Source organism: Myxocyprinus asiaticus, chromosome 19 (assembly GCF_019703515.2).
Source record: "Myxocyprinus asiaticus isolate MX2 ecotype Aquarium Trade chromosome 19, UBuf_Myxa_2, whole genome shotgun sequence".
Taxonomy (NCBI): Eukaryota; Metazoa; Chordata; class Actinopteri; order Cypriniformes; family Catostomidae; genus Myxocyprinus; species Myxocyprinus asiaticus.
In genome coordinates this window covers 37,869,225-37,896,753 of record NC_059362.1, presented here as the reverse complement: position 1 = coordinate 37,896,753, position 27,529 = coordinate 37,869,225, and the positions used below count along the sequence as shown (strand labels likewise).

The following is a 27,529-nucleotide window of genomic DNA, read 5'->3' as shown; positions in this document are numbered from 1 at the left end:
TCACCGCTCCATGAACACGCATTCAACCGTGTAACATGTCACTCTGAAAATGATCCATTTAGCCTCTGTATAAACCGAAATACCACATGAGTCCTCTACATGTCCTATTTTTTAGATCATAGATATAACTATTTGAGAATTGCAATTGACCATGGAGTCCAGTCCCAAATAAAACCTGTGTATATGAAATTCCACAACAAGAAAATAAAGCAATTAACACTTAAGCATTTTCTTGGCAAAAAGAGAGAGAGAGAGATGCACGTGAAAAGGCTGTTTTGTTGAAAGGTGAAATATGTCGATGTTAAAATACTCCTATCCTAGCTTAATATGCAGAGACAACAGGTTGATTTGCCTGAAAAGTGTATGTAACAGATAAAGGACGGTCAAGGAGGAGGCGGGAACCGGCTGAACAGTCAACATAAAAGTTTAATGAAAAACTTAACTTAAAACATGAACTTAAACAAACATAAACAGACACACATGCAACGTGGCCACGTACGTCTCTCTCTCTTGAACCGCCGCCTACGCCCACCCCTAATCTCGCTCTCCTGCTCATCAGCTGATTCTGAGCCGGCCGTGCTCCATCACGGCCCGGCCACGCCCTCCTCGTCACAGTGTAAAACTGTGGCTCTGTGGCTTTTTCAAAACATTGCTCTGCTTGTTTGAGAATCCTGACCAGCCTGACATAGTAAAACTAGCTCTTCCAATGGTGTAAATTTGATGTGGGATTCTTTGTTTGAGCGAACAATGGAAGATGAGGGAGTGTTCGTGAAACCTGTTTGAAAACAGTCATTATTTTTACACTTCCATTTGGAAGACAGTAGACACAAGTGGCTCACATATTCCACACTTCACTGTTAAGCAATAAGTTACAGTAGTCACGGTTAAAGGATGTTGTTAAAGAATGTGCCACTTACGCTGTGACTATATTCACAAAATATAATACACTTAGTGCATAATAAAAATCTTAAGAACTCAAAATTCATTAAAGCGTTATTTTATGTATAAAGTGCATTCTGTTAGAAGATATACAGCAGTCCCAATTATCAGCAACCTACTTAATGCTAAGGGTAATAGTTGACCTTTATGGGTGCTGTGCAGCTATAAACACAGCAGCTAGAAAAACATGTGTTTTGCATCATATCTATTAAGATATGGTGTATTATAGCATGGCTATAGCGCGCCCCCTCTTCTCATCCCCAGGGTCCCAACCCTACAGGCAGTGCCTGTACGACTGTGTGTGACTGCATATTTGAAGAAAAATACCAAAATTTCCTTTTCGTATAATTCAGACTCTTGAGTTGATGCTTCTCAAATCATTAAAATCAGCATCATTGTCTCTACTCTGCAAGAATTTCAAAGAATATGCTTCCCAATCTATTAAAATAAGAATTTTCACCATTAACAGTGAGGACTCAATTTGTGGGCATGTGTGAGAGTGTGTCTGTAGGCGTCAGTGTCCAGCTACATCTATCCTTCCTCAAGAATCAGTTGCCGAGATACCAAATGTACCATATCACAGGAAAAGATATTGGATATTGTGTTCAGCATTTGTTCAAAATGGAGCGCTCAGAGAAGAGCAGAGTGATAACGACAGACTGTGCCGTTCATTTGGGTTCTTTTGATGTCGAAAAGGGAGCCTCCAGAAACCCTTCATATCAGCACAAAGAAAGCAGAGATATGTCTGATGTGATATGCAAAGAAGGCAAAAGAGAGGACAGTGGGACGATGAGAGTCAAGGTTGTCTAATAATCCATAGTCAAATGTGTCTGCCACAACACTGTCCGCAATATGTCGAAGCATGAATCCGGGCTGTTCTTGCACTTCACAACTCACCGGTGTGGTACAGAATGCATAGCTTGTATTTAGAGAGAGAACAGATAATTGATTTGACAAGTATTTTTTTTACTGATATTCATATTTCTATACTTAATTGGTTTTCGTTTATTTAATATTGTGTCTTCCACTAAATGGCATTATTTGGTGGGTCTCTAAAGAAAAACAGAACCCAATAACACCATCACACCACTGTGTGTTCAGCAGGATAAAACTGTTCAAAAGTAACTTATTTAATGCATCGTTTGCATAAATAACTTTTATGCAACATTATTATTATTAATATTATTATTATTATTATTATTATTAGTAGTAGTAGTAGTAGTAGTATGACTAATAGCAATAATAATAGTAATAATTATTATTATAATAATATTATTATTTATATAATAACAACAACAATAAACACAATTAATAATATAGCTTACATTTATGTAAAAAATATATTAAAAATAATAATAATTGAAATGAAATAATTATATTATTATTATTATTATTATTATACTTTATTTTTATATTTGATAATTAATATATAATTAAATATAACAAACTACACATAATATTATTTATTATTTATATTGTTGTAGTGTAGTTTGTGAAATGATTATTTTTATTTTACTAAATTATTATTGTTTGCATAAATAACTTTATGCAATATTAATAATAATAATTTAATAATAACAATAATAATACAAATTCTTATCTATAATCATTATTATTATATTTTATATTTATATATAAAATATCCAAAATATTACAGATAATGTTATGAATCATTCATTTTATGAATTATAGAATTGTTTTATTGTTGTAGTGTTATGATTATGTACTTATATATTAATAATTATTATGATTAATATTAAATAAAAGTTGAGATATCTATGCAAACAATACATTAAAAAAAATAATAATAATATACATTATTATTATATATAATAATTATTATTATATATATAATGTATAAAATATATATGTATAATAAAATATATAATATTATTTATAATTCATTTTATGAATTAAGAATTTTTATTGTTGTAGCTTAATTATTATTGACTTTTTGTTGTGTCAAAAAGGAGAAATAAAATAACAATTAAAAATAATCCTGCATATTGGTTATCGGACACTTAAATGTAAAAACAATATCAGTTGTATCCTACTTGTAATACTGAGGGAATGAAAGGATAGCAGAAACGAGGAAGAAAACAGCCCAAAAAATGAAGTATGATCATACATAAGAGGAAGGGGGAGGAGAAGGGTTTGAAGGAAGAAAATGAGACTACATGGGTACCGTGGGGAAGATTAGTGTCTGCAAGAACCACAGTCAATTCCTCTGCTTCTATTGTTCTAACAGGCTCGACGGAAAGGGCGGGGTTGTTAGTGTAACTGCATACAGGTTTGTATTGTTATTGCACCACTGAGACCAAAAAACCTCAATTTGGGCTCAAAAACAGTTCCACAATTAGAGAAACATATACGCATATTGCAGATGGCAGTGCTCGTGCTCCACACCGTAAAACTTTGAACCTTCTCATGCTCGGATTTAAAGTCACCCTTCTCCAAGCTGTCTAAAAGACAAACAGAATTACTATTCATGTGTAAGATCATTGTACCTGCTTAAGAGGAAACCTGTTTTATCTGTCATGGATTCTGAGGTTATCAAACGAAGCAGGAACCAATTAGGGCTGTTTTAAATGCAATCATAAAAACCTTTCCCACCTTATTGTGCACTTAGACACCTAAGGTGTTAGCATTCCATTAGCTGAGGGTGCAGTCAACATGAGCAGCCTTTGTTTTCTACACAAGTATAACTGTTGTGTTAGTGAAGATCACCTGAGGTTTTTTAGAGGGTTTGGTAGAAGGATACCTTTTGATATTCGTCCTTCGAGTGCAGTGCCTGCTCGAGTTGTTCCTGCATATATGTGTAGATGCTCGATCGATAGACTGTACCAACGTCGTTGCCCTGACGCATTCCTATATTAAAGAAAGTGAAGAAAGTGAACATTGTCTTTAGGTAAAGGTGATGTTAATGCAAAATAAAGTACTTCCTCATATCCAAGCTTATTATGCAAAGACAACTACAAATAAGTGTTTTGTAGGTTGATTCCTCCAAAAAGTGTAAACACTGACTTTCTGGCGCTATTAAAAAAAAAAAAATTGCTCTGTTTGTAATTATTTAATCATTGTTGTTTCAATTCAGTTAGGTGACACTAATGGCACAGAAATTACACACTTCACCTTTAAATTAAATATAGAGCACTCTGAAAACTAAAGCAACTCTTTAACCCTGACATTTCCCGCAGTGCAGTCACAGAATAGATCTTCTTTGGATCCAAAATTAGCATCTATTAGTGCCGAGTTTCTCGGGAAACAAACTCCCAATCAACCAGCAGTGAGTCTATCTGAAAGCTTGGGAGGAGTGCAATTTTAATTACAGCTATGTTCGTCTCCATCAATGGTCTTAGTTTATTGCTGTAGCTCTAAAGCTTACTGTATTGGGTTTCTTTGTAAAAAAAACGTCTATTTGTTTTCTGCTGAAAAGCCCAGCATTCTGCAACCAAAAGTATATGATAATAGGGGGTTACTGAGATGGCTGTGTCTCGTTTGGAAGGATGCGTCCTCCAGAGGTCGCATTTGTCGGCCACATACGTCATCGAGGCTGTCTCGTTTAAAAAAAAGCGAGTAGGCCACTCCGAATGCAGCCTTCGAATGCGACTTTCTTTCACAGGAATTCGGAGGATGCATGAGGTGTATCCTTCGTGGGCACTCACAACCCACAATTCTTTGCTTCAACGGAAATGTCTAAAAAAAATTTCAATATGATGTTCAAACGCAAGGAATGTTAATTCCCAAGTTGAAGTACCTCAGTAGATGGGTGCAGAGTATATAATATGTATAACTATATTCATATATAATTAAAATAACGTATTAGACTAAAAGTACAACTGTAAAATCTATTTTGTTTTCTCTTTACATCATTATAACTCTTCTAAAATGTACCTCATACATTCCCTTCTAAAGGGACTTTGTTCTTGTTAAAGAGTGGCGTGCTGTCATAGCAACCATGTTACGTTCCGTTTTCGTTTGTCCTACGAAGGCCCTCTCGTTTAAACGAGGCTTGTTTAAAGGAGGACACTCGGTATCGGACGCGTCCTACCTAGCATGCAGCCTTTCAAACGAGACACAGCCGAAGTATGTAGTATTTGGCTGGTCATGTGATCTCAACATGGCAACCACCATGAGGGGGACCACCCTTATGTAAAATACAACAGCTTTTGTTGTCTTTATCTCATGTAGGTTTACATCATTGTAAAGCATATATGTCAAAAGTACTATTCATTTCTTTATGTGTAATGCTTTTCTTTAAATTACTTAGTGTACTAGTTGTACTAGATTCTTTTTTTGTCCTTCGAAAGATTCAACAACTTCAGCTAAATAATAATGATTTTAGTTTAACATAAAGTATAAGCCAATCTAAGTACAAGAGTGCTTGTCATCACCGCAGACACAATCAGGGTTTTATACAAGGTATCTGTATGAGTCCGAATGTGACTGGATGGTCGAGACACTTTAATCTCCGCTCTGAATCTTCTGGTCATGATTGCTGCCAATCAAACTGTTGTCTCTCTTCTCTGTGCTTTCATAATGGGCCTCTCATACCATACCTCTCATGCTACTGGAACTTAACACTGTATTAAGTAACATGCTTTTAAATTGTGTGCATTCTGTGCCTAGCGTTTTTATTTATTACATTTTTTTTTAAATTAACACTGCACTCAAAAATTACTTAATAAGTAACAGTAAACGGGTAGTGTGTACTGTATTATGCTGGGTTTGAACTATTTTTGTAAAGTCAATCTAATCTTAAAGGAACAGTTCCCCAAAAAACATCTTTCAACATTTACTCACCCTCATGTCGTTCCAAACCCATATGACTTTCTTTCAAGAAACACAAAATGAGATATTTACCAGAATGTTTTGCCTGCTCTTTTCCGTGCAATGACAGTGACCAAAAAAAGTTTAAAAAGTATAAAAGTGGTCCATATGACATGTGAAATGTTTATTTTTGCCATGTTTTGTTCAATAGGCATTAAGGACTTGACAACAGTTTTGTTTAATAAGCTCCTCACTCCAAATCTGGAGTCATCTCCTCTGTGTCATTGCATTATATAGGGTACAATGGGGCTGAAGGCATACCTTAAGAAAAATTTGCTTTTTTTCTGGTCACACAATGTATCAAGATGGGAAAAATGTATTTCATTTTATTGAATATTGATGGAACAAAATAATTTGTGTGAAAAGAAATAATAACGGAAGGTTGTTTAGATTAAAATTCAGTTTTTAAACAAAGGTGGTGAGGGAGGCTTTTACCCCACACTTGGGGTAAAGGCCCACACCCTTGGTGTAAAAGGTCCCTAGGGGGTGTTATAGTGATATTGTGTAGATATAGGAGAAATAGTTAATGTGCAAAATTTGTCAGCTAATGCTAATCGTTTTGAGACAGGATGATGCTTTTTTGAGTAGCAAATTAAGATAATACTTACTCAAAATAACTACTTCAGAAAAGGGTGCACAATTTCCTGTTAGTTTCATACACATTTTGCATTTTATAACATCTCAAGTATTCTTTAAACAAATTAATCTCCATTGTGATTGGATGAGTCAATGTGAGCCCACTTTGAACATTATTCAGAACAAATCTATTCCTCCCACTTAAAAAAACAGTTTTATAGGGGTCTTCAGCCCCTGCAACAGGGGGGTCTTTTTACCACAAATACTATCTTTTCACTTATAGAACATTTATTTAAAAAAAAAAAAAAAAACACACACACATATATATATATATATATATATATATATATATATATATATATATATATATATATATATAATTTAATCACATTAAACAAAAGTTAAAATCAAAATAAATGTGCTGATTTCAGGGATTTTCATTAGCTACAAAAATTTGCCTCAAATTCAACCTTTAGACACCACAAGAAAAGATCTCATGGATCAGGAAAATTTTGCACTGCATAGTGATAAACAGGTGATTAGGAAAGTACTGTGGTATTTTTTGTTGCCATTTAGTGTTTTGGGAGAAAATAAAATAAAAGAAGCCTTTTACCCCATGGGGCCTTTAGCCCTGTTGTACCCCTGTTCGTTTTTTAGGCTATGTTAACTTAATAGTTTAATTATTTGGAAATATGTGAATGACAAAAAAGCGATTCCGGAATGGTGTTTCAGACATGCAGTGTAGAGATCAGGCAATATGAGACATGCCTGTTGACATTGTAACTGAAATATTCCCAAATGAAAAAATCTCAAAATTGGAATCTAATTGAATCAAATTAAATTGGGAAGTCATTGACAATACCCAGCCCTACAAATAGTGGTTGATGTTGATGTTAATTCTCAATATTCAAACTGTATGTGACATAAAAGGATGACACAGAGTCATTATTATAAAGTTAATAAAAAAGCCCTTTCAAAGGAAAAAAAAACAAAAATGCCCCTAGAAATCAATTCTAGGGGGCAAATATTGCACCCTAATGGACCTAACCCTGATTAATTTCAACATATAGTAATATATTTTTAAAATCAAAAGTCATATACGTTAACATTAGTTAATGCACTATGAACTGACATGAACTAACAATGAACAATTGTATTTTTTATTAATTAACATTAACAAAGATTAATAAAAGCTGTAAAATATATATTGTTCATTGTTAGTTCATGATACCTATGCATTAGCTAATGTTAATGAATGGAATCTTATTGTAAAGTCTTACCCGAAGTCATATGGGTTTGCAAAGACCCTCATTTTGGTGAACTAACCCTATGAGGTTTTTTTATTCTCAGAATATTGTGTACAAGAGAACACAAATGACTAAACAGCCTTGGCACATTTGTCAGGATCTGGTATTCAATAAAATTTGTGATGGGGTGAAATGTTACCTTGTGTGGGATCATGGCTCTCCCAGAATACCTTGAGCAACTGGGCAAAGCTGATTTTCTCTGGTTCATACACCACGCGAACCACCTCTGCATGTCCTGTTTTACCTGTATGAGGATGAGAAGGAGAGGTGACTGTGTAAAACTCATCGCTGAAGAGTCACACACATGTAAGTTAACAGCGGTGGCCCAATGCGGTTCCATTCTGGTGTGGTCATCATAGGTCATTGACCTTGGCTCCAAGGGTAAGGTCAGTCCTCCGTACTGATTAACTTTATGTCTTTTGACCTTGTCATAAGAGCACAAGGGCAGTCAATCTACCTGTGCTCCTAGCATCACCTGGGTGCTTTTCGTCAAACGAAAAAAAAAAATCATTGCAACATCACTGAAATCAGATGAAGGAAACAATGAAAAAAAAGTCTTAGATTCCAAACACATCAAATGCATCCTTGTTCATTTAACTTGACACGGAATCTTAAAATACAGCACGACGCAGTGCAATGGTCAAAGATGTCCATGTAGTGTATATATTTACAATTAAACAATTAAAAAGCAGTGCAGACAATGTAAAAATGTGTTCGGTGTGAAAACCCTAAGGCTTGGTTCAAAGAGGCAGCAACAAATCAGATATTTTTTCAAGCCGACTCAAACCTTTTTAGTTTTTTTTTTTTTTACATATATATACTCTGAACAGCATAAAAACATTACAAGACAAATGTATGAATACTGGTTTGAAGCCAGATTTTTTTGGAATGTATCTCAGTTTAAACAGCTAGATGGGACTTCAATTACTTTTTCGGCATTCAAGACAAAATATGTTATATAACGCAATACATGTTGCACAATATTGTCTGGAGCTGTGTCAGTATACACTCAGTTTGCAATATGAGGAAAGAGTGAGTGAAAATATACAGTCAATTTGAAGTGAACAGTGAATGAGTGAGTCAACGGTTTTGTACACAATACTAATGCGTGAAATGCCTCTTTCGCTTATATTCTCTCATGCATGAGATCAACTCTGGCAAGATGTCATGATAGAAATAAGCAGATGCAAAATTTCTAATTTTGCAAACTGTCTTTCCACATGCTACTCTAAGTAGTTGTATGACAAAATCTTCTGGAATCATGTTGACATCATACTAAAGCAACTGATGTAAATACACCAGATATTAACTACACTGCCTAAACAAACTTAACAGAATTAACTTGCAAAATGACAGTCCAGACAGACAGTCTTCAAGATCATATTTGAAAACCATATCAGATTTGTGTGCAGTGTGAACAAAGTCTAAAAGGAGGAGAGTTTTCCTCTTGAAGCTACAGGGAAAGTACTTAGGAAAACAAGAAATTACATCGAAAAGACTCAGTTTGGGTTAGCAAGCATTGCGGAGAAGCATAAAGGTGCATCAAACAAACACAAGGATAATACATAAAGTACTCAACCAGCTGAAATGATTATGCTCTCAGATTAAGGCTGGATTCAAACAATGGCAAGGCAGCAATTGAAAGAGAAGACAAGAACTAGGTCAGACAGAGATGAAAGTGAGAATCGCTGAATTTTATTCTCTTTTTGTCTCTCTTTCTCTGTCTTTAAACAACAAGCCCTGAGCAGAACAGCAAGTGGTTGTGGTGTTGTCTTGCAGAAGCCATTGAAGTTTTATCAAAGTATAAAGCCAACTACTCCAAAAGCAATAATGCTGTCTGAATAAACAAGTTTGTGAGTGTGTGTGTCCTTCATGGGGGAAAAGCGCATGGATTTCACATGTATGCACATGTGGGAGAATGTTAAATTCATGTGTTTTTGTTTTATAGCATGTGACCGCTTGAAAATACATTTACATTTATTAAATTGGCAGACGCTTTTATCCAAAGTGACTTTCAGTGCATTTTAAGGAATATATTTTATCTGTGCATTCCCTAAGAATTTAAATATTTACAGTATTTATTTATTTTTAAACTGTTTTTTTTTTTTATTATTTTTTTTTAAGAAATTTAACTTTTTTTTTTTTTTTGCACTGTTATCTCTGGTAAATCTATATTGCTTTGATATTGAAAAAGTAATAAAGGACTAACCTGTGGGGTTATTTGAATTACCAGGCAAGACAGCAGTGGGGTATTTACATTATCAGATGTAAAATATGGAAAACCAAAGCTGTGAAATTGCCCATGCACTTCGCTGAACACATGTTTCAAACACATGTTTGTTTACCTGTTTGGTTTTTATTTTATTTTTATGTACTACATAAACTTAACTTTTACTGTCAATAATGTCACAATATTGTCAATGATTTAAGTTTTAGTGTAAATCACACAAAACAAAGAACAAAACACAAATCCAAAACAAACCACAACATAACATAACACAGCACCAAACCAAACCAAAAAGCAAAGCAAAGCCAAACAAAACAAAAAACAAAGAAAAGCAAAGCAAAACAAATCAAAAAACAAAACAAAACAAAACAAAACAAAAAACAAAGAAAAGCAAAGCAAAACAAAACAAAACAAAACAAAAAACAAAGCAAAACAAAAAACAAAGCAAAAAACAAAGAAAAGCAAAGCAAAACAAAACAAAACAAAACAAAAAACAAAGCATAACAAAACAAAAAGCAAAGCAAAGCAAAGCAAAAAACAAAGCAAAGCAAAGCATAACAAAACAAAGCAAAAAACAAAACAAAAACAAAACAATTCTTAAGTATCTTAATTTTATTTAAAAAAATAAATAAATAAATAAAAAACATTTAACCAGCAAAGTTTAAAACCCTTGTTTTAGTTCAGTGAGTGATCGACAGGTGAGTAGATGGTCCTTCAGTGTTACCCGGTATACATCACCACAGATTAGTGTTTTCGCTCCAAATGATTTCTTTCTACTTGTGGTTTCAATGATCTGATTACAAAATGTTTTGGACCCTGTTTAAACCTGTATTGAACCACCTGAGATGGATCTTATTACCAAATGTACACAGGGTGTAAATTTACTGATCCTCTGTGTTTATCTATATCTATGGATATCTGTTATGTGTTTATCTATAATTTATTCACTGCCTGTGTATAGATGGAAAATCTATTATTAAAGGTGTTATTCTAGAGAACAGATACAGAAACATGCATATACTGTATAAAATGAGAGCAAAAGCAAAAGGAAGCAAAAATGTACATGTTCTTCACTTGTCGAAACCCTTTGTCAGTTTTTAATGCAAATGTTTGAACATCCAGTGATAAGGCAATGGTGTTCTATTGGAAGCATAAGAGTCGGAAAAATTATCCAGAAACTGGAAGAGTATGGAAGAGTAATGAACCCACTGAACTCATTCCAACACTCCCCACACGTCTCTTTACATCCTCCCTCCCTCTCTTTTTCTCCTCTACCTCTGCTCAGAGCATCAATTAAAGGGATAGTTCAACCAATAATAAAAATTCTGCCAACAAACCCGTATGACTTTCTTCAGTGGAACATAAAAGGAGATGTTTTGCAGAATGACATCCTCATTCACTATTTATCTGCACTGTATGGAAAAAGGAAAGGAAAAAATGACTGAGGCTGTAATTCTGCCTAACATCTCCTTTTGTGTTCCACAGAGAGAAAGCCATACAGGTTTGGAACAACATGAGGGTAATAAATGATGACAGAATTTTCATTTTTGTGTGAACCATGCTTTTAAAAGTAGGAACATAACCAGTTATGTGTGATACTGCTATACTATAAGCCTGGAATGGAAAGGCACAAGCACGCCATCATGTCACATTCTCTCTTCATGCAGCTCTCATTCTGCCTTACAAAATGGATGCAAAGACAGACTTCAGTTTTAAGATGTTATTTTCCGTGATTATGCTGTAATTGTGTTGATGGCTTTATTTTTACTGCAAGTTTCTGCTTGGTGAACATGCCCGCACACTTTAATCCCCTGTTGACACAAGCATCAGTGCAGACAGGGCTGAGATGAACAGAGAGAGAGAGGGAGAGAGAGAATGAGTGCATAGACAAAGAGAGTGAGAGAGCATTGAATGATCAGAGGCTCATAGCACGTCCCCTCCCCCTCACAGACATCAGTAAAATCTTGTGTATGATTATATATTTGAGAAAAAAAAAAAAAGTAATTGCATTGCACACAGTTGCAGATCTATACAAATATCTGAGAACACAACAAAAACGTGTCCTATTCGGTCCCTAAGCAAATCCTCTTATAATTGAATAATAGTGATTTATATGATTTACATGTCTTATATTATAATACACAAATATTAATAAACTGTGTTTATAGTCCCACAGTGACCCTATCCCTGACCCTAAACCTAATCCTAATCAAAACCTTAACTCTTATCCTAGTCCTGTAAAAAATGTTCACAATTTTAATGGAAAAATATTGTAAAAAATGCTACAGTTAAAAAATTGTAATTGTTAAACTGGTGGTTACCTTACTATGTAGGGTGAAAAAATATATTTAACATGACAATACATGTAATTTTACGGTAAAATATTGTTAAAAAATATGATTAAAAAGTATGATTTACTTCATAGTTAGCTGTGACAAGTTATATTATGTTAACAAGACATGTACATATAATTTTAAGGTAAACTATTGTTAAAATTACTGTGAAAAAATTATAACTGGGCATTCCCAGAAGTCCCTGAGTGACCCATCATTTTGATTATATTTTATTGAAATATTTGTTTCATCTTATATTTCATATCAGTTATGTACATATGGGGTTATTTTGTCACATTTTATGTAATTTAGTTAATGTTTCTTGCATTATTTTAGTGTCTCATGTGTTACCCTGTTGGTGTTTTGGTTTGTGTGAGTGACACTGTGCACTGTGTATACATATTTATTGGCCATTGCACTTGGAAGGGCCACTCTTGATGGAACTGAAGTCATATTGTGTTACTATGGTAGTTAAAAGTACATTTAAAAGTATTTTAATAATACACGGCAGTGAACTGTAAAACATACAAGCACAAAAATTACATCCAGTAATGTCTGAAACATGGTCACTGTTTTTTTTATTATAATTTTTTTTTACGGTGAAATTCCGTCAACAACAGCTGCTAGTTTTTAACATGCATGAATACAATAAGTACATTGTATCAGATGCTTTAATTTTAACCCAAGTACATAGTGGTTAAAGACACCTAATATAAAGTGTGAACTTATCTTCCTATTTCTTCAAAAAATATTGTGACTTACTTGTTTTAAAGGGATGTTACCATCACATAAAGGAGGAGAGATTGGCAACCACAGGAGTTTAGGCAACCATTTGAGCCATAGCATTCATTTCAGCACCAATCAACTGGACAGCTCCCTCTGAGCTTTCAGCACACTGCACTGTATACCACCTCTGCTTTTAGCCACTTCCCTCCTATGAGCTGAATCATATACAACAGTCCAGATTTTGAAAATTTACAGTTTCTGAGAAAAAGATAATTTAAATATGAATGTCCTGCAGTGAAATGGAATTATGCATGTTTGTGCATGTATGTGTGTGTCTTCTGAACTTTGCAGTAAGGAATAGCGATGCATCGTACTCTGTCAGAGGCCATTAGTGCAATTTTACTTGATAGGAAATTGTTGTGAAGTTGCACTGCAGCGGCACCCAGGGAAAGCTTGGAAGATCAAAGGCCAGGTCTGTCATGCTCCTCTAGGCTGAAGTAAACTTAAGTGCAAGTTTGAGCTGAGTAAAAGTTTTCCTCAACTGAAGACATCAGGACATTCACTAAACAGTCACTTTTGCATGCGGTATTTCAGCTAACAAAAACATGTGCTTATTCACATAATCATCCGTGAACCAGGCACTATCTGTGCTAGAATAGTGCTGCATCATGCGTATTTAAATTAAGTCATTGTCATTCTTTTCAGATCAAACATGCCTCCTTTCTATTTAAGGTAAGGCTTATTATAGAGCGTGACAAAAATCAGCGCTATTTGCCTGGCACAATTAGCTTTGCGATATTACAGCACACAAAGCAGGCAGTAAATTGAGTTCTGTTTAAAAGAGCACTTGTGTACATTTTCTAGCAATCATGATAACAGTAATTCATCAAATGATGATCAAGTTATGGAGAAGAGCATACATATTCAGATGCGCGGTGTAGTCGAGTTCACTTTCTACATTTTAAAGAGTAAATTTAGGTCTGTATTTAGCAATGCTGTACAGTCCTAGTAAAGTATGCCATATACTGATAGTCTGCTGAATTTCAGAACAACCTAGGTTCAGCACAGATTTTTGTGATCTGCATGGTTACCTAATTTGTTTTGTGAATTGTGCGCTTGAACAATGCAGACAGTGGATGCAAATAAACAATGCTATCAGCGAGTGTAAATTCATTCTTAGTGAATTCGCCCCAGAGCATGGTTAAATTAATCTGCATTTTTTTTAAAGAAATATAATTTCAAAGTAATGAAAATGAATTGGTAGCAGACTACAGTATTTGTTTAATTTGTGCTCTTTGTATACAGTATGTCTATTTTTGATTACTGAATTTAAGGGGTCATGACACAAGGAATCACATTTCCCTTGATATTTTAACATATAAGAATTCCTTGTACTATAAAAACATACTGTAAGTTTCAGAACTCAAAACGTTCTCCTCACTGCAAAAAGAGCATTTGTTGAAACCAAGCTGCCAAAACGACTCATTCTGTACTTCCTCCACATTGTGATGCCACACTGTGGTAGACATTTGCATATGACTACCTTCACAACAACACATCGATGCCTACTTTACCTTATCACTTCTGTAGCCCGCCTAGTAGTGTTGAGCAGTGAAATGGCAAGGAGAGGGCAGGTCAGTCAAGAACAGAGAGCCAATCATAACAGAGGGAATTTACTGTCAAGTCTTAAAGGAGAGGTAGCAACAAAACCAAGCGTTTCTGACAGATGGTCAGAATGAGGGTGGAAAATAATCATGTTTTACAAATATATGGCTTTCGAGCAAAAAATGTACTTATATTATAAGTGAACCTCAAGGAACATATTAAAATAATAATAAAAAAAAAGTCATGTCATGAGCCCTTTAAAACATTTTCCTTTAAAAAAAACAAAAAACAAATTACGTTTAATATTTTAAATCCCAAATCCTACAAAGCAGGATAAAGAGGGAGAGGCTCAGATCTACACATATTAGGCCAACAGCTGGCACAGTTACGCTAAATCCTCCCATGTCAAAATCATCAATCTTGATTAATGCATTTTATTGCATTAAGGTTAAAGCTCCATTATGATTTTATTTTTGGATGGGCAAAGTTGTTTGTATTGGTAAATTAGCAAGGCATTTCTATATGAGCAAGACATGTTATCATTTTAAGTACAAGCTTATATTAATGCCATTTGGATGATTGCAGATTTTGGAAATGGAACAAGACTGTGATTATGGATTGTCTGTGAACTGCTACAGAATTTTAATTTCTGTCCTCCAATTAAAGCATTTATTAGTGTACAATTTTATATATTCAATCTCTGGTACTCTGCAAAGGGGCTCAGAGCTTACAGATTTAGCTCAGTATCTTCTTACAATGCTTCTGATTGCATTTTTCTGAAAATAATTCTCTGCTGTTGCTGGGATTTTCTAAATCTGGCTTTCTTCCATCTTAGGTGTTGCAGTCCCAAGAGCCTCCTATCACAACTGGATCTACTCAGGCTTTGACTTGCCTCATTCTCGTTCTCCAACATTTCTCAAGCTTCACATTCCTCTTTCTACCTACCATCCTTTGGGACTGCTACATCTATCAATTCCTGTTGAACTGTCTATGGTTACAATGTCTGAGCTGTTGGCTGGCTGGTTTTCCATCACTGTATGTAGCACCTCCCAACTGCACCTGGCACTGTTCATCTTGTACTAAATCTAGATCTTGCTACAATCCTACTTATGGCTTTAAACTTGTTCCTCCCATTGAACGGCTTGTTCAGGAGCTGTCTTACTCTCTGCAAGTACACTATAGGCAGGGCTATTCAACTGCAGTCCTGGAGAACCAATGTTTAGCTCCAACCCTAATCAAACACACGAGAACCAGCTAATGAAGGTATTCAGAATTATTTGACAAACACGGACAGGTACAGGATCATTGCCCTGCAGGATCAGAGTTGAATAGCACTGCTATACAGTATAGCCAAAATTTACAGGGATAGTTCAACCAAAAATTAAAATTCTCTCATCATGTTCTCACCCTCATGCAATCTCAGATGTGTATAACTTTCTTTCTTCTGCAAACACAAAAGAAGATTTTTTTGAAGAAAATCTCAGCTCTGATCTGTCAATGAAAGTGAATGGTGGCCAAAACATTGAAGCTCCAAAAAGCACACAAAGGCAGCATAAAAGTAATCTATTCGACTCCAGTGGTTCAATCAGTGTCTTCTGAAGTGTAATCGAGCGTGAAATCATGATCGCCAAGGAGTCTGCAGATGTCAAGATTTATAGTGAAAAAGAAGCCACATTTTGGTCTGTTCTCAAACAAAACCGATTTGATCACAGAAGATGTGGACTTAACCAGTAGTCACATGGATTACTTTTATGCTGCCTTTATGAACTTCTTGGAGCTTCAAAGTTTTGTTCACCATTCACTTGCATTGTATTGACCTACAGAGCTGAAATCTTTGTTTGTGTTCTGCATAAGAAAGAAAGTCATACATGTATGGGATGGCATGAGGTTGAGTAAATGATGAGAGAATTTTCATTTTTGCGTGAACTATCCCTTTAAGTATGTGGACACCTCCTAATATGGAAGCACATGGCTGGCATAATTCAGTTTGCAATGTAATATGCAAAATGGAAATGCATTTCTCTATTTGAACTTACATTTTCCATACACATGTGCAATATTTGGTGCAAAATTCTAATTCAGTAATGTAATTTACATCTCCTACCATAGTTTTAACGTTTAAATTAAACATTCATTTGAATGCATTATGACTTGCAAAATTAAAATGTATTACCCAAACTGAATTTACTGTATATGTTTAATATATTTGTGCAAAAACTGGAGCAAAATAAAAAAAATTAAATGTAATTTTCCTTAAATGCATTAACACACAATTAAGACAATCTGAAATTACATTTTCATTAATGCCTCGGGATGAATGTAGCAAAATTCAATGTGAATTTAAAAATGCATTCCAAGCTGATTGCATTAACATGATCATCGTATACTCACCCTGTTAATATGGATTTTAAAATGTATTCCGATGCAATTGAATGTGATGGAATATAGCGTGGTAGACACAAAGCTTTGAATGGTCTAGCTCCACAGTACTTAAGTGACCTTCTACCACGCTATATTCCATCATGTTCATTACAATCGCAAAACTCTGGCCTGTTAATAGTTCCTAGAATATCAAAATCCACAAAAGGAGGTAGATCCTTTTCCTATTTGGCTCCTAAACTGTGAAATAGTCTCCTTAACACTGTTCGGGATGCAGACACACTCACTGAGTTTAAGTCTAGACTAAAGACTCATCAATTTAGCCAGGCATACAACTAATTTATTCTTCACCACACAATTAGGCTGATTTAGTTAGGACTGCTGGAACCTGAAACATTGATCATGCTCTATAACTCTGCAAAAAATTTAATGGCATCTATGCTAATATTATTCTATTTGTTTCCATGTCTCAATCTTGGGACTCCTATCCCGAGGTCACCAGAACCGGCCGGATCCAGCTCTATTCCTTCTTGGTAACGGACTCTACCCCTACGTGTCTCTGAGTGAGGATGACAAAATGCAGCCGGTGCCAGACATCACTTCAGTCTATTACGATGGACCTCAGAGGATGAACTGATGCCAACTCCAACCATAAGATGGCCCAGCCACACCCTCCTCCTCATCACACTACATAATAGGAGATATCGGTTTATGTCGTCAAAACCTTAATAGTTGATTTTACATGTCAGATTCAAACACTTGGCACAGCACAGGAACAGCTGCATAGTTAGTGCCTTCATAAAACATGAATCACGATGATCATCTGAAGGGCACATACCATAAATTAGTAGTCATGGGTTCAGAGTTTGAACACTTGAGGTTGTAGTTTTGTTACGTTTGAAGGTGATTTAGGGGACATACCTGTGCACGTCTCCTCATAGTTAGGGTTTGGGGTGTAACCCCCAGAGTAGCCCACTTGAGTGGAGTAGACCCCTTTCTGCCTCCAGAACATCCGTTCTGCACCCCAAAAACAGCCCATGCCTATGTAAAAAACAAGAAATATTCCTTATTTCCAAATATTATGGATCATATTTGATCCAATTTTCTGGAAATGCCCAAAAGGTGACAAAGCACCATATATCTGTTTTGCTTAGATTCTGAGATCATCATGACAACAAAATGCTATAAATATATTTTCATATGTATTAAACCATTTTCTATGATGCAGTGATGTAGATATAGATATAGAATATAGCAACTGAATAAGATCCCAGTCTCTCTTGACCTACAGCCACTAAGTGTGTGTGTACGTACTGAGCTATAGTTTGGGGACAAAACTGTACCCAAAAGTGAGCTAAATCTGACAAAACCTGCTTTTGGGGATATAAGGGGACATAATCAATTGGAAAATCAATTTTTAAATAAAGCAAATACTACAATTTTAAGCATTCTAAAAATGCTTTTCAAAAGTAAAAAAATAAATAAAATAAACATTTATTTTAGGGATAGGATTACTATTAGTCTATAGTAATTATAATCAGCTTTATATAAAAACAGTAGAAGTCTAGTGTATGTACTCATTCAAATAGCTAAGTAAATGTGTGTGTGTAAATGTGTGTGATCAGCTGGTATCTCCCCTAGCTCCTTCCCACTGGTGTTAAATAACCCCCTAAAATTCAAAGCTTCATATTTTAGCTATGAATTTACAGTGCCATAAAACTAAAGACTCCTCAGCTCCAATAAAAACATATCAACCACTATGAAACTAGCACCCACTGTAAGCATTTATTACCAAACAATATTTTCCTCCTATAACAGTAAAAATAAATTAGAGGGTAACTAGTATACTGTTATCTACCACAATGTCCCATGGGTGGAGAGTAATTCACTTGCACAAAAAAATACGTACTCGACTGTCAGCTTGACCAGATTTCTCTGATTTACAAGCTGCCGTGAAGAAGTGAGCATAAGGCGTGTGGTGGAGAATCTAGTATCTAGAGCTCAATTACACTGGCCCAGAGAGACTCCCGAATACAAAGACTATAAAATGACGCTTATATGCAAAGACTATAAGACTATAATAAAAGACTATTAATGCAAAAAACTATACGATCATGCATTTGGATAGGGATGTAAATGGGTAGTGTCAAAGGAATGTTTTTTTTAAACCAACATCAAGATTTTAGGTTAAAATTTTAAATGTATACGGGAAAGTGTATTGTATCTTATGTATTGCAACTGGTCACCATTTATTTGATGTTTTTCACCATATTGAATCATCTTTCAATAAAATCAACAAGTTCATTTTAAATGGTCCTGCGGTGCATGTAAAAAATATATATATTCTATGTAGTCTTTCAATTAATATGAATAAAGCGTAACATATGCATGAATAATAATATAAAAGAATTAGCAAAATGCTGTTTACAATATTTTAAATGCAGTATAGCATGTCACACTGCAAGAAATGTCTTGCTACTTCCCAAAAGTATATCCATGTCAACACCCCAAATGTCCTTTAAACGAGAGGCAAGGAGAAAAGGGACAATTTTGTGGAGTTAAAGGTAAGTTACCCTTCATTGCTCTTAGTGAGGGGTTTGTGATTTGAAAAATTGCATGCATACTTTGAATATTATTATTATATTTGTATAGAAGACCCTGTAATAAAACAGCCATTTAATTTCTCTCTGCCATGATGAATTACATAGTTTTCTGACTAAATAAAGAAAAAAGGGAGGTTGAACAATGCATTTATTAAAGAGATCCTAATCAGACTTCTGCAATTAATCGGCACACCCTTCCCCTTTTTCCAGTTTCAGTTTAGCACATCATGGAGTTTGTTATTTTTTGTTTTGTTTTTGGGGTGCTGGGGGTGGACTAATTACCTCCCAACACCGGACGTCTTAGCTGGATCTACCCCCACACTGCGATGACACATTTCAGGCCCGCTCCCCCAACACATATCCACACACACACACACACACACACACACACACACACACACACATCTCTCGACACAGCTCGGATCACTTACCAAATAGGACCATCTGCAATCCCTCTGGGAATGGTGGCACTGTCCTGTTACCGTTCATGTCGTGCTTGGCTGCAAGGCACAAGGGAAACAATGGAGAGAATGCCCTTATAAATCAACACAATGTCAACAGGATTTCATAATGTGCACTTCCCAAGACTACACCTCACTGTAGGGAAGAAACTCCCAGTGGGATAGCAGTGGTATTCTTCTGCAACTCATTAACTGCAACCCATAAGTTTTGGGTTGATTCCGTTATCTTCTCATTTAGGAGCATCAGGAAAAGGAACAGATGGGAAAAGGACACAGGGAAGGTCAGAGGATAAATTCATAGAGGAAAAAACCAAACACAACGGCTTTGTCCTAAAGCTGACAAATGCTCGATTCACTGGCATTATATAAGGCCCGTCAGAATGTAATATTGCTAACTAAGACGCCTTCATCTTGTCGGTTTTTCAGGGCAGCATAGATGTTTCCTGCCCTGCCCAACATATCTCGCAAACCTGTGTGTGCTGCTTGGTGGTTTGTTGAAAGAATAAAAATGGCTTCTGAAGGAGGGGTTGACAGAAGTAAATTAATTCACAAATTAGGGCTGCACGATTATGAAAAATCATAATTGATGATTATTTCCCTTGATAATGTAATTTAGATTAATTTGGATTAATAGAATTTACATTAAAATACTTAAGTTGGCTGGATCAACTGCATGCTGTATTCTTTATTAGGGTTTCACATCCAAAATAAGCTGAGAACTGTGTTCCTGAATTACTGTTTTAAACATCACTAAATCAAGACAAGTTGCCTAAATGTCACATTGGCCTCTTAGAAGCTTAAAAAACAAAGCTGTTTTTCAAATTTTGAATCAATTATACACAGAAAGTGAGCAACAGACTTGTCTGTGATTGGTTACAATGCTCAAACGCTGCAAAAACTAATTTTTTAAAGCAACATGAGAAGACCTACATGGACTGCTACAACTGACACTTTTATTCGATTATTTGTTTGATTAATTGTACAGCCCAATCACAAATTTTTCAACTTCCCTGCTGAAAAAAAAAAAAAAGCTTGAACCAGCTTAAGCTGTTTTGCTGGTCTTAGCTGGTCTCCCAGGCTACTCTGTTGGCAGGTTTTATGGGTTTTGGGCACTTTTCAGCTGGTCAGACTAGAAAAAACACTTGCTGTTTAATCACTGACTTACTGGGTGGCGTGGCAGCAAGGCAGCTGCCTTAGATTTTGGACAGCCAAGGTCGAATGATGTTCGACTTGCATAATAATTCCTACACGTTGTCCGGCAGCCGGAATCCGTCCAATCAGTCGATGGGTGATTTTTTTTAAAGGGGGAGAAGGGAATGACACCTGGCTGGATTAATGTATGTCAATGCAATTTTTTAACGTGTGACATGGATACAGATGGGCAGAGGTGTAGGAAGACCGTGGCATAGGTTAGAATAAATTGAGGGTACCGAGTTCAACATCTGGGTGCAGCCATGCCGTTCCTTCTCAATGCACGTTTGAATATGTTCCCATGACAATACAGCCAGAATGACAGTGAATCTACCAATACCTGCCATACAGCAGTTCACTGTAATTTAGTACTAAAGGGCTAAACTATTTCAGAATTACACTGTAACATCTGCAAAGGGGCGATTAAACCACTTTGCAATGTAAGAAAAGCTTCAAACATCAAGTCCATGCCCAGAAAGCACAGTCCATTATGCTCCACAGAATCATGTTGGAAAATGGAAAATGGGGAAATTATGATTTGTTCCACTAAAGAAATATTCAGTGCTTTGTTGTCTCTGTCTAATATTCTTATATATATATATATATATATATATATATATATATATATATATATATATATATATATATATATACACCAATCAGCCACAACATTAAAACCACCTGCCTAATATTGTGTAGGTCCCCCTCGTGCCATCAAAACAGCGCCAACCCACATCTCAGAATAACATTCTGAGATGCTATTCTTCTCACCACAATTGTACAGAGCGGTTATCTGAGTTACCGTAGACTTTGTCAGTTCGAACCATTCTGGCCATTCTCTGTTGACCTCTCTCATCAACATGGCATTTTCGTCCACAGAACTGCCGCTCACTGGATGTTTTTTAATTTTTGGCACCATTCGAAGTAAATTCTAGAGACTGTTGTTTGTGAAAATCCCAGGAGGTCAGCAGTTACAGAAATACTCAAACCAGCCCGTCTGTCACTAACAATAATCCATGCAATTATCTAATCAGCCAATCATGTGGCAGCATTGCAGTGTATAAAATCATTCAGATACGGGTAAGGAGCTTCAGTTAATGTTCACATCAACCATCAGAATGGGGAAAAATGTGATCTCAGTGATTTGGACAGTGGCATGATTGTTGGTGCCAGATGGACTGGTTTGAGTATTTCTGTAACTGCTGATTTCGTGGGATTTTCATGCACAACAGTCTCTAGAATTGCCAAAAACAAAAAACATATATATATACATATACATATACATATATATATATATATATATATATAAAACTCTAATATTTCATATTCATATCCTCCTTTATTTGCAACAGTATAACATGTTAACAATAAAACGTGTTTGTATCCAAGGTCAGGGGTGTGCTTCACAAAGGGCTTCCTGAAACTCGGCTATGTTAAATGGAAATGGTGGCAAAACAGAGTAAAAATCTTCTTTTGGCACAGTAAACCTCTCCAGTTTTGAATTGAAATGGCACTCAAAACAACACAGTGAATAGACAAGCTTTCTGTGGAGGCCAGTGCACTAATCTAATCTGTGTAAGTGGACTGAGGAGAAGCATTAAAACAGACTTCATTAAATCACTTTTACATTCTGACTGCCAGTGCTGATCTGTCTCAGCATTGCGCCATTCGACACTCTCTTACAGGGTATTTTACAATGTGAAGTATAGCTCTTTGTTTGTGTATTCTTCTTTTGGCACATACAAAGTTACTCTCATGTGTGAATAACCCATATACCAATCTGAATATTAGGGGGCACTTTATGTCTATAGTGGATATGTCCCTGTAGTGCATGTAAATTTTTTTTTTTAAATAGTATGGGAAACAGGATGCAGTATGCAGCAATAAACATAAGAAACAGTACTATGCTACAAATGTTTTTTGTTTTTTTTTAATCCGTCATGATTTACTGACCAACATGTTGTTCCAATCCCATATGACTTTCTTTCTTGTACAGAAGAATACAAAAGGAAATGAATATTCCGGTCCATCTTTTTAATATATTGGCAGTTGATAGGGACTCACTTTAAAGCTTAAAAAGGAACCAAAAATACAGTGGCTCGTGTGTTCAAGCAAAAAAACTGCATTGTTTTTAGCACTTAAAAAGTTGTTCCATATATGAAATAAAGTCATATCGCTTTGGAATGAAATGAGGGTGAGTAAATTATGACAGATTTTCATTTCTGGGTGAAACTATTCCTTGTGGAACAAAGACAAACATTTCACCACTAGGCCTTTCTCACTGTGTTATGGTTTAATATATCTAACCACTCTTAAAGAGATGGCATCTCTTGACATGATCACATAATAATTATATACTTTATATACAAATAAACAACAAATTGACCATTACAAGACATTTTTAATTTAATGAACCAGAATCACAGATCCCTATGCTACATCGTTGTCATATTACCTCGATCCGTTGCATGATTACATTTACATTTAAATTTATGCATTTGGCAGATGCTTTTATCCAAAGCAACTTGCAGTGCATTCAAGGTACACATTTATTATTATTATTATTATTATTTTATCAGTTTATGTTTTCTTTGGCATTGCTAGCGCCATGATTTACAAGTTGAGCTGCAGGAACAGACATTGTTGTATACTGCATGTTTTGGCAAATATGGTAGGTAACCTAGGTATTTCATGCATGCAGAAAATTGGCATACTGTGCACAGTATACAAACTACTGTCTTTTAAATAAAGTAGGTAGTATGCCATTCAGAACATACCCCTTACATTACTCAAGCCTGGACTGCAGTGCGTAGAGATGGGGTGTGTGGCAAGGAGGAGGGCGGGGCCGGGCCGTGATGATGCACGCCTGGCCCCTAATTGGGCTAATCAAGCCCATGAGAGGGATAAAGGCAGCCAAAGGCAGCAGTTCGGGAGAGAGAGAGCTACAGGCAGCTGCCCTGTATGCGTTTGTGTTTATGTTTGTGTCTTTTTGTTTAATTAAATATTACTTTGATGCTTCTTCGGGTTCTCGCCTCTTCTTTTCCCCTTTACCCTGTTACAGGGTGGTATAGTGTTATCAATCTGCAGTGCATCACTCTAAGAAAAGTAGCTCACAAAAGCTTTACAAGAAGGAACAACAAAAGTTGAGAGGTGGATCGGTGGCTGGACTTTTGCCTTTCAACGTGAGAAGAGTGACCAGGCCACTGCTCACACTGAGTTAGAGAGCATTCTATTACCCTCTCACCATGCCCCTGCTCTCTAATGGTCAGCACTCACCTTAGCTATATTTCAAAGCTATAGTCTATGGTTATGCCTCAACCGATTCCATCATGTTCAATCCAAAGCACTCAGCTCTGTGTGTTACCTCAGAACTTAGACGTTAGATTGAAAGAATATTGGTAGCTTGTATCTTGGATAAATCATTGAGTGTTTTTTGAAATGCAAATGGAATAGTGGTGTCAGTGATGTGGTACATATGTGTTATAGGGTGCTTTCACACTAGAGCTTTTGAAACGGAACGTTGTTCATTTGAAGTCTAAGTTTAGTTCGTTTGGTTGGTGTTACAGTTGTTTTCGATGGTCTAAGCTGGTCTACCAGCCTGGCCAAGCAGGTGCTCAACTGGTTTAACTGGGAAACCAGCTAAAAAGTGGCCAAAACCCATCTAAAACTAGCCAGACCCAATTGGGAGACCAATCAAGACCAGCAAACTGGCTTGTTTCAGGCTGGTTTCAGTTGTTATTTTTACAAGGGTTTTCTGAACTCGAGTGAGCACCAGCAAATTGCACTTGTGTCCACTTGAAAATCCTAAATAGATTCACAGAAATGTTTTGAAATTGAAAGAATTGAAAACTTTTAAAGTAGTATAATGCATTTTTCACTGCTGCTTGTGTGTGAATGAATAGGTTTTAGAGAGCAGCTCACATCTTTGTATCTGTTGCATTGCATCCGTGGGAAACGAGACTGATCACACTGTGAATTCGGCAAACAGTAGATTAAAAGTTGTACTGCTGAAATCGGTCTGTGCTTGCCTAAAGTCGAATCATTGCCCCTAGTGGCTGAAGCTGGAAGTGTTGTTGAAAGTATGAGCATGTGTGGGCTTCAGTATCCGGGTGAAATATCCACAGGGTGGTGCCAAAAGCAGTTGTATTTTTAGTTGTAAATGATTTACATACAATACAGGCAACAGGAATGCATACAGTTGTGCTCAAACGTTTGCATACCCTGGCAGAAATTGTGAAATTTTGGCATTGATTTTGAAAATATGACTGATCATGCAAAAACAACTTTTTTTATTTTTTTTATTTAAGGATAGTGATCATATGAAGCCATTTATTATCACATAGTTGTTTGGCTCCTTTTTAAATCATAATGGTAACAGAAATCACCCAAATGGCCCTGATCAAAAGTTTACATACCCTTGAATGTTTGGCCTTGTTACAGACACACAAGGTGATACACACAGGTTTAAATGGCAATTAAAGGTTAATTTCCCACACCTGTGACTTTTTAAATTGCAATTAGTGTCTGTGTATAAATAGTCAATGAGTTTGTTAGCTCTCATGTGGATGCACTGTGCAGGCTAGATACTAAACCATGGGGAGCAGAAACGAACTGTCAAAAGACCTGCGTAACAAGGTAATGGAACTTTATAAAGATGGAAAAGGATGTAAAAATATATCCAAAGCCTTGAAAATGCCAGTCAGTACTGTTCAATCACTTATTAAGAAAATTCAGGGATCTCTTGATACCAAGCCAAGGTCAGGCAGACCAAGAAAGATTTCAGCCACAACTGCCAGAAGAATTGTTCAGGATACAAAGAAAAACCCACAGGTAACAGCAGGAGAAATAAAGGCTGCTCTGGAAAAAGACAGTGTGGTTGTTTCAAGGAGCACAATACACCGATACTTGAACAAAAATGAGCTGCATTTCATGGTCGAGTTGCCAGAAAGAAGCCAATGCCACAAAAAATCCTGGTTACAATATGCCCAACAACACCTTGACACGCCTCACAGCTTCTGGCACACTGTAATTTGGAGTGATAAGACCAAAACAGAGCTTTATGGTCACAACCATAAGCGGTATGTTTGGAGAGGGGTCAACAAGTATTGTGCATGATCAGTCATATTTTCAAAATCAATGCCAATATTGCACAATTTCTGGCAGGGTATGCAAACTTTTGAGCACAACTCCACCCCCTTAAGGCCAGATATACTTCATACGTAATCGAAGGACGTATGGGTATGACGTCATTTAGGAAAAAATCTGGCCAAAAATTTGGTGTTTTTGCATTAATTGCAGTGGTTCGTAACAGCTCGCCTAGGCAGACTTTTAGGAAAACTTACAACCGGTTGCTAAACACCTTCTTGTTGCCATTGGTCCACGTCATCGGAAGGTGTGACCTGAAGCTCCACCTACTACTTTGTTTACATTTTTCAGTCAGTATTCAACATGAACACACCAGTGTGCAAGACTATGTCATGTGATTTCTTTTGTTTAATTAGTCTACAAAAGGAATCAAATCAACTCAAATACTCTCAAATGCCCATTCACTCATGTGCCTTCTGCATAGAAAGCCATTCATACATCTGTCCAAAGTAAGATATGCCTCTACCACCATTCTTTTCTCTGTATTCTGAATATTAACACTCTTTTATAAACCTATCTTTGCAATAGTATCAGTGTCATCATAAATTACAATAACAGTGTAATCTGTGCATATAATGGCCGTGTATAGCGTGTTAGCGCATTAGCGTCATGAATTCAGAATCTAAATAATACAAATTAAACACTTTACACTGCATATACACTACCGTTCAAAAGTTTAGGGTCACTTACTCATTCTTTATTTTTTATTTTTTTCACATTTTAGAATAATAGTAATGTCATCACAACTATGGAATAATAGAAATGGAAATATGGGAATTAAGTTGTGACTAAAAAAATCCAAAATAAATCAAAACTATGTTATATTTTAGCATCTTCAAAGTGGCCACATTTTGCCTAGATTTTGCAGAAATGTACTCTTGGCATTTTCTCAACCAACCTCTTGAGGTATCACCCTGGGATCCTTTTTAAACAGTATTGAAGGAGTTCCCATCTATGTTGGGCACTTAGTGGCTGCTTTTCTTAATCTTTTGGTCCATTTCAAAAACATTTTTTTTTTTAAATAAAATTTTAGTTTTGTAATTAAATAAATTAATATGGTGGCACAATTATATGTCTACAAAACTAATTTAAAACATTTAAGCATACGCCTTCAGATCAAAAGGTTTTTAAGATCATGAGAAATATTTAAGGCAAGTGACCCCAAACTTTTGAACGGTAGTGTATAATACTTTAAATCATCATCGAC

The 27,529-nt window shown here is 35.8% G+C and overlaps 1 protein-coding gene across 2 annotated transcripts in view; it reads right to left on the bottom strand.

Moving 5' to 3' along the window:
* msraa (methionine sulfoxide reductase Aa) overlaps window positions 1–27,529 on the bottom strand; it is a 101,153-nt gene that overhangs the window by 23,378 nt on the left and 50,246 nt on the right. For both annotated transcript variants that reach the window (XM_051645319.1, XM_051645320.1), the window contains exons 2-5: window positions 19,957–20,025; window positions 17,844–17,963; window positions 7,792–7,896; window positions 3,701–3,807 (exon numbers count right to left, since the gene is read on the bottom strand). In XM_051645319.1, coding sequence (XP_051501279.1) covers window positions 3,701–3,807; window positions 7,792–7,896; window positions 17,844–17,963; window positions 19,957–20,025 — 401 coding nt within the window. The remainder of the gene's footprint in view (window positions 1–3,700; window positions 3,808–7,791; window positions 7,897–17,843; window positions 17,964–19,956; window positions 20,026–27,529) is intronic.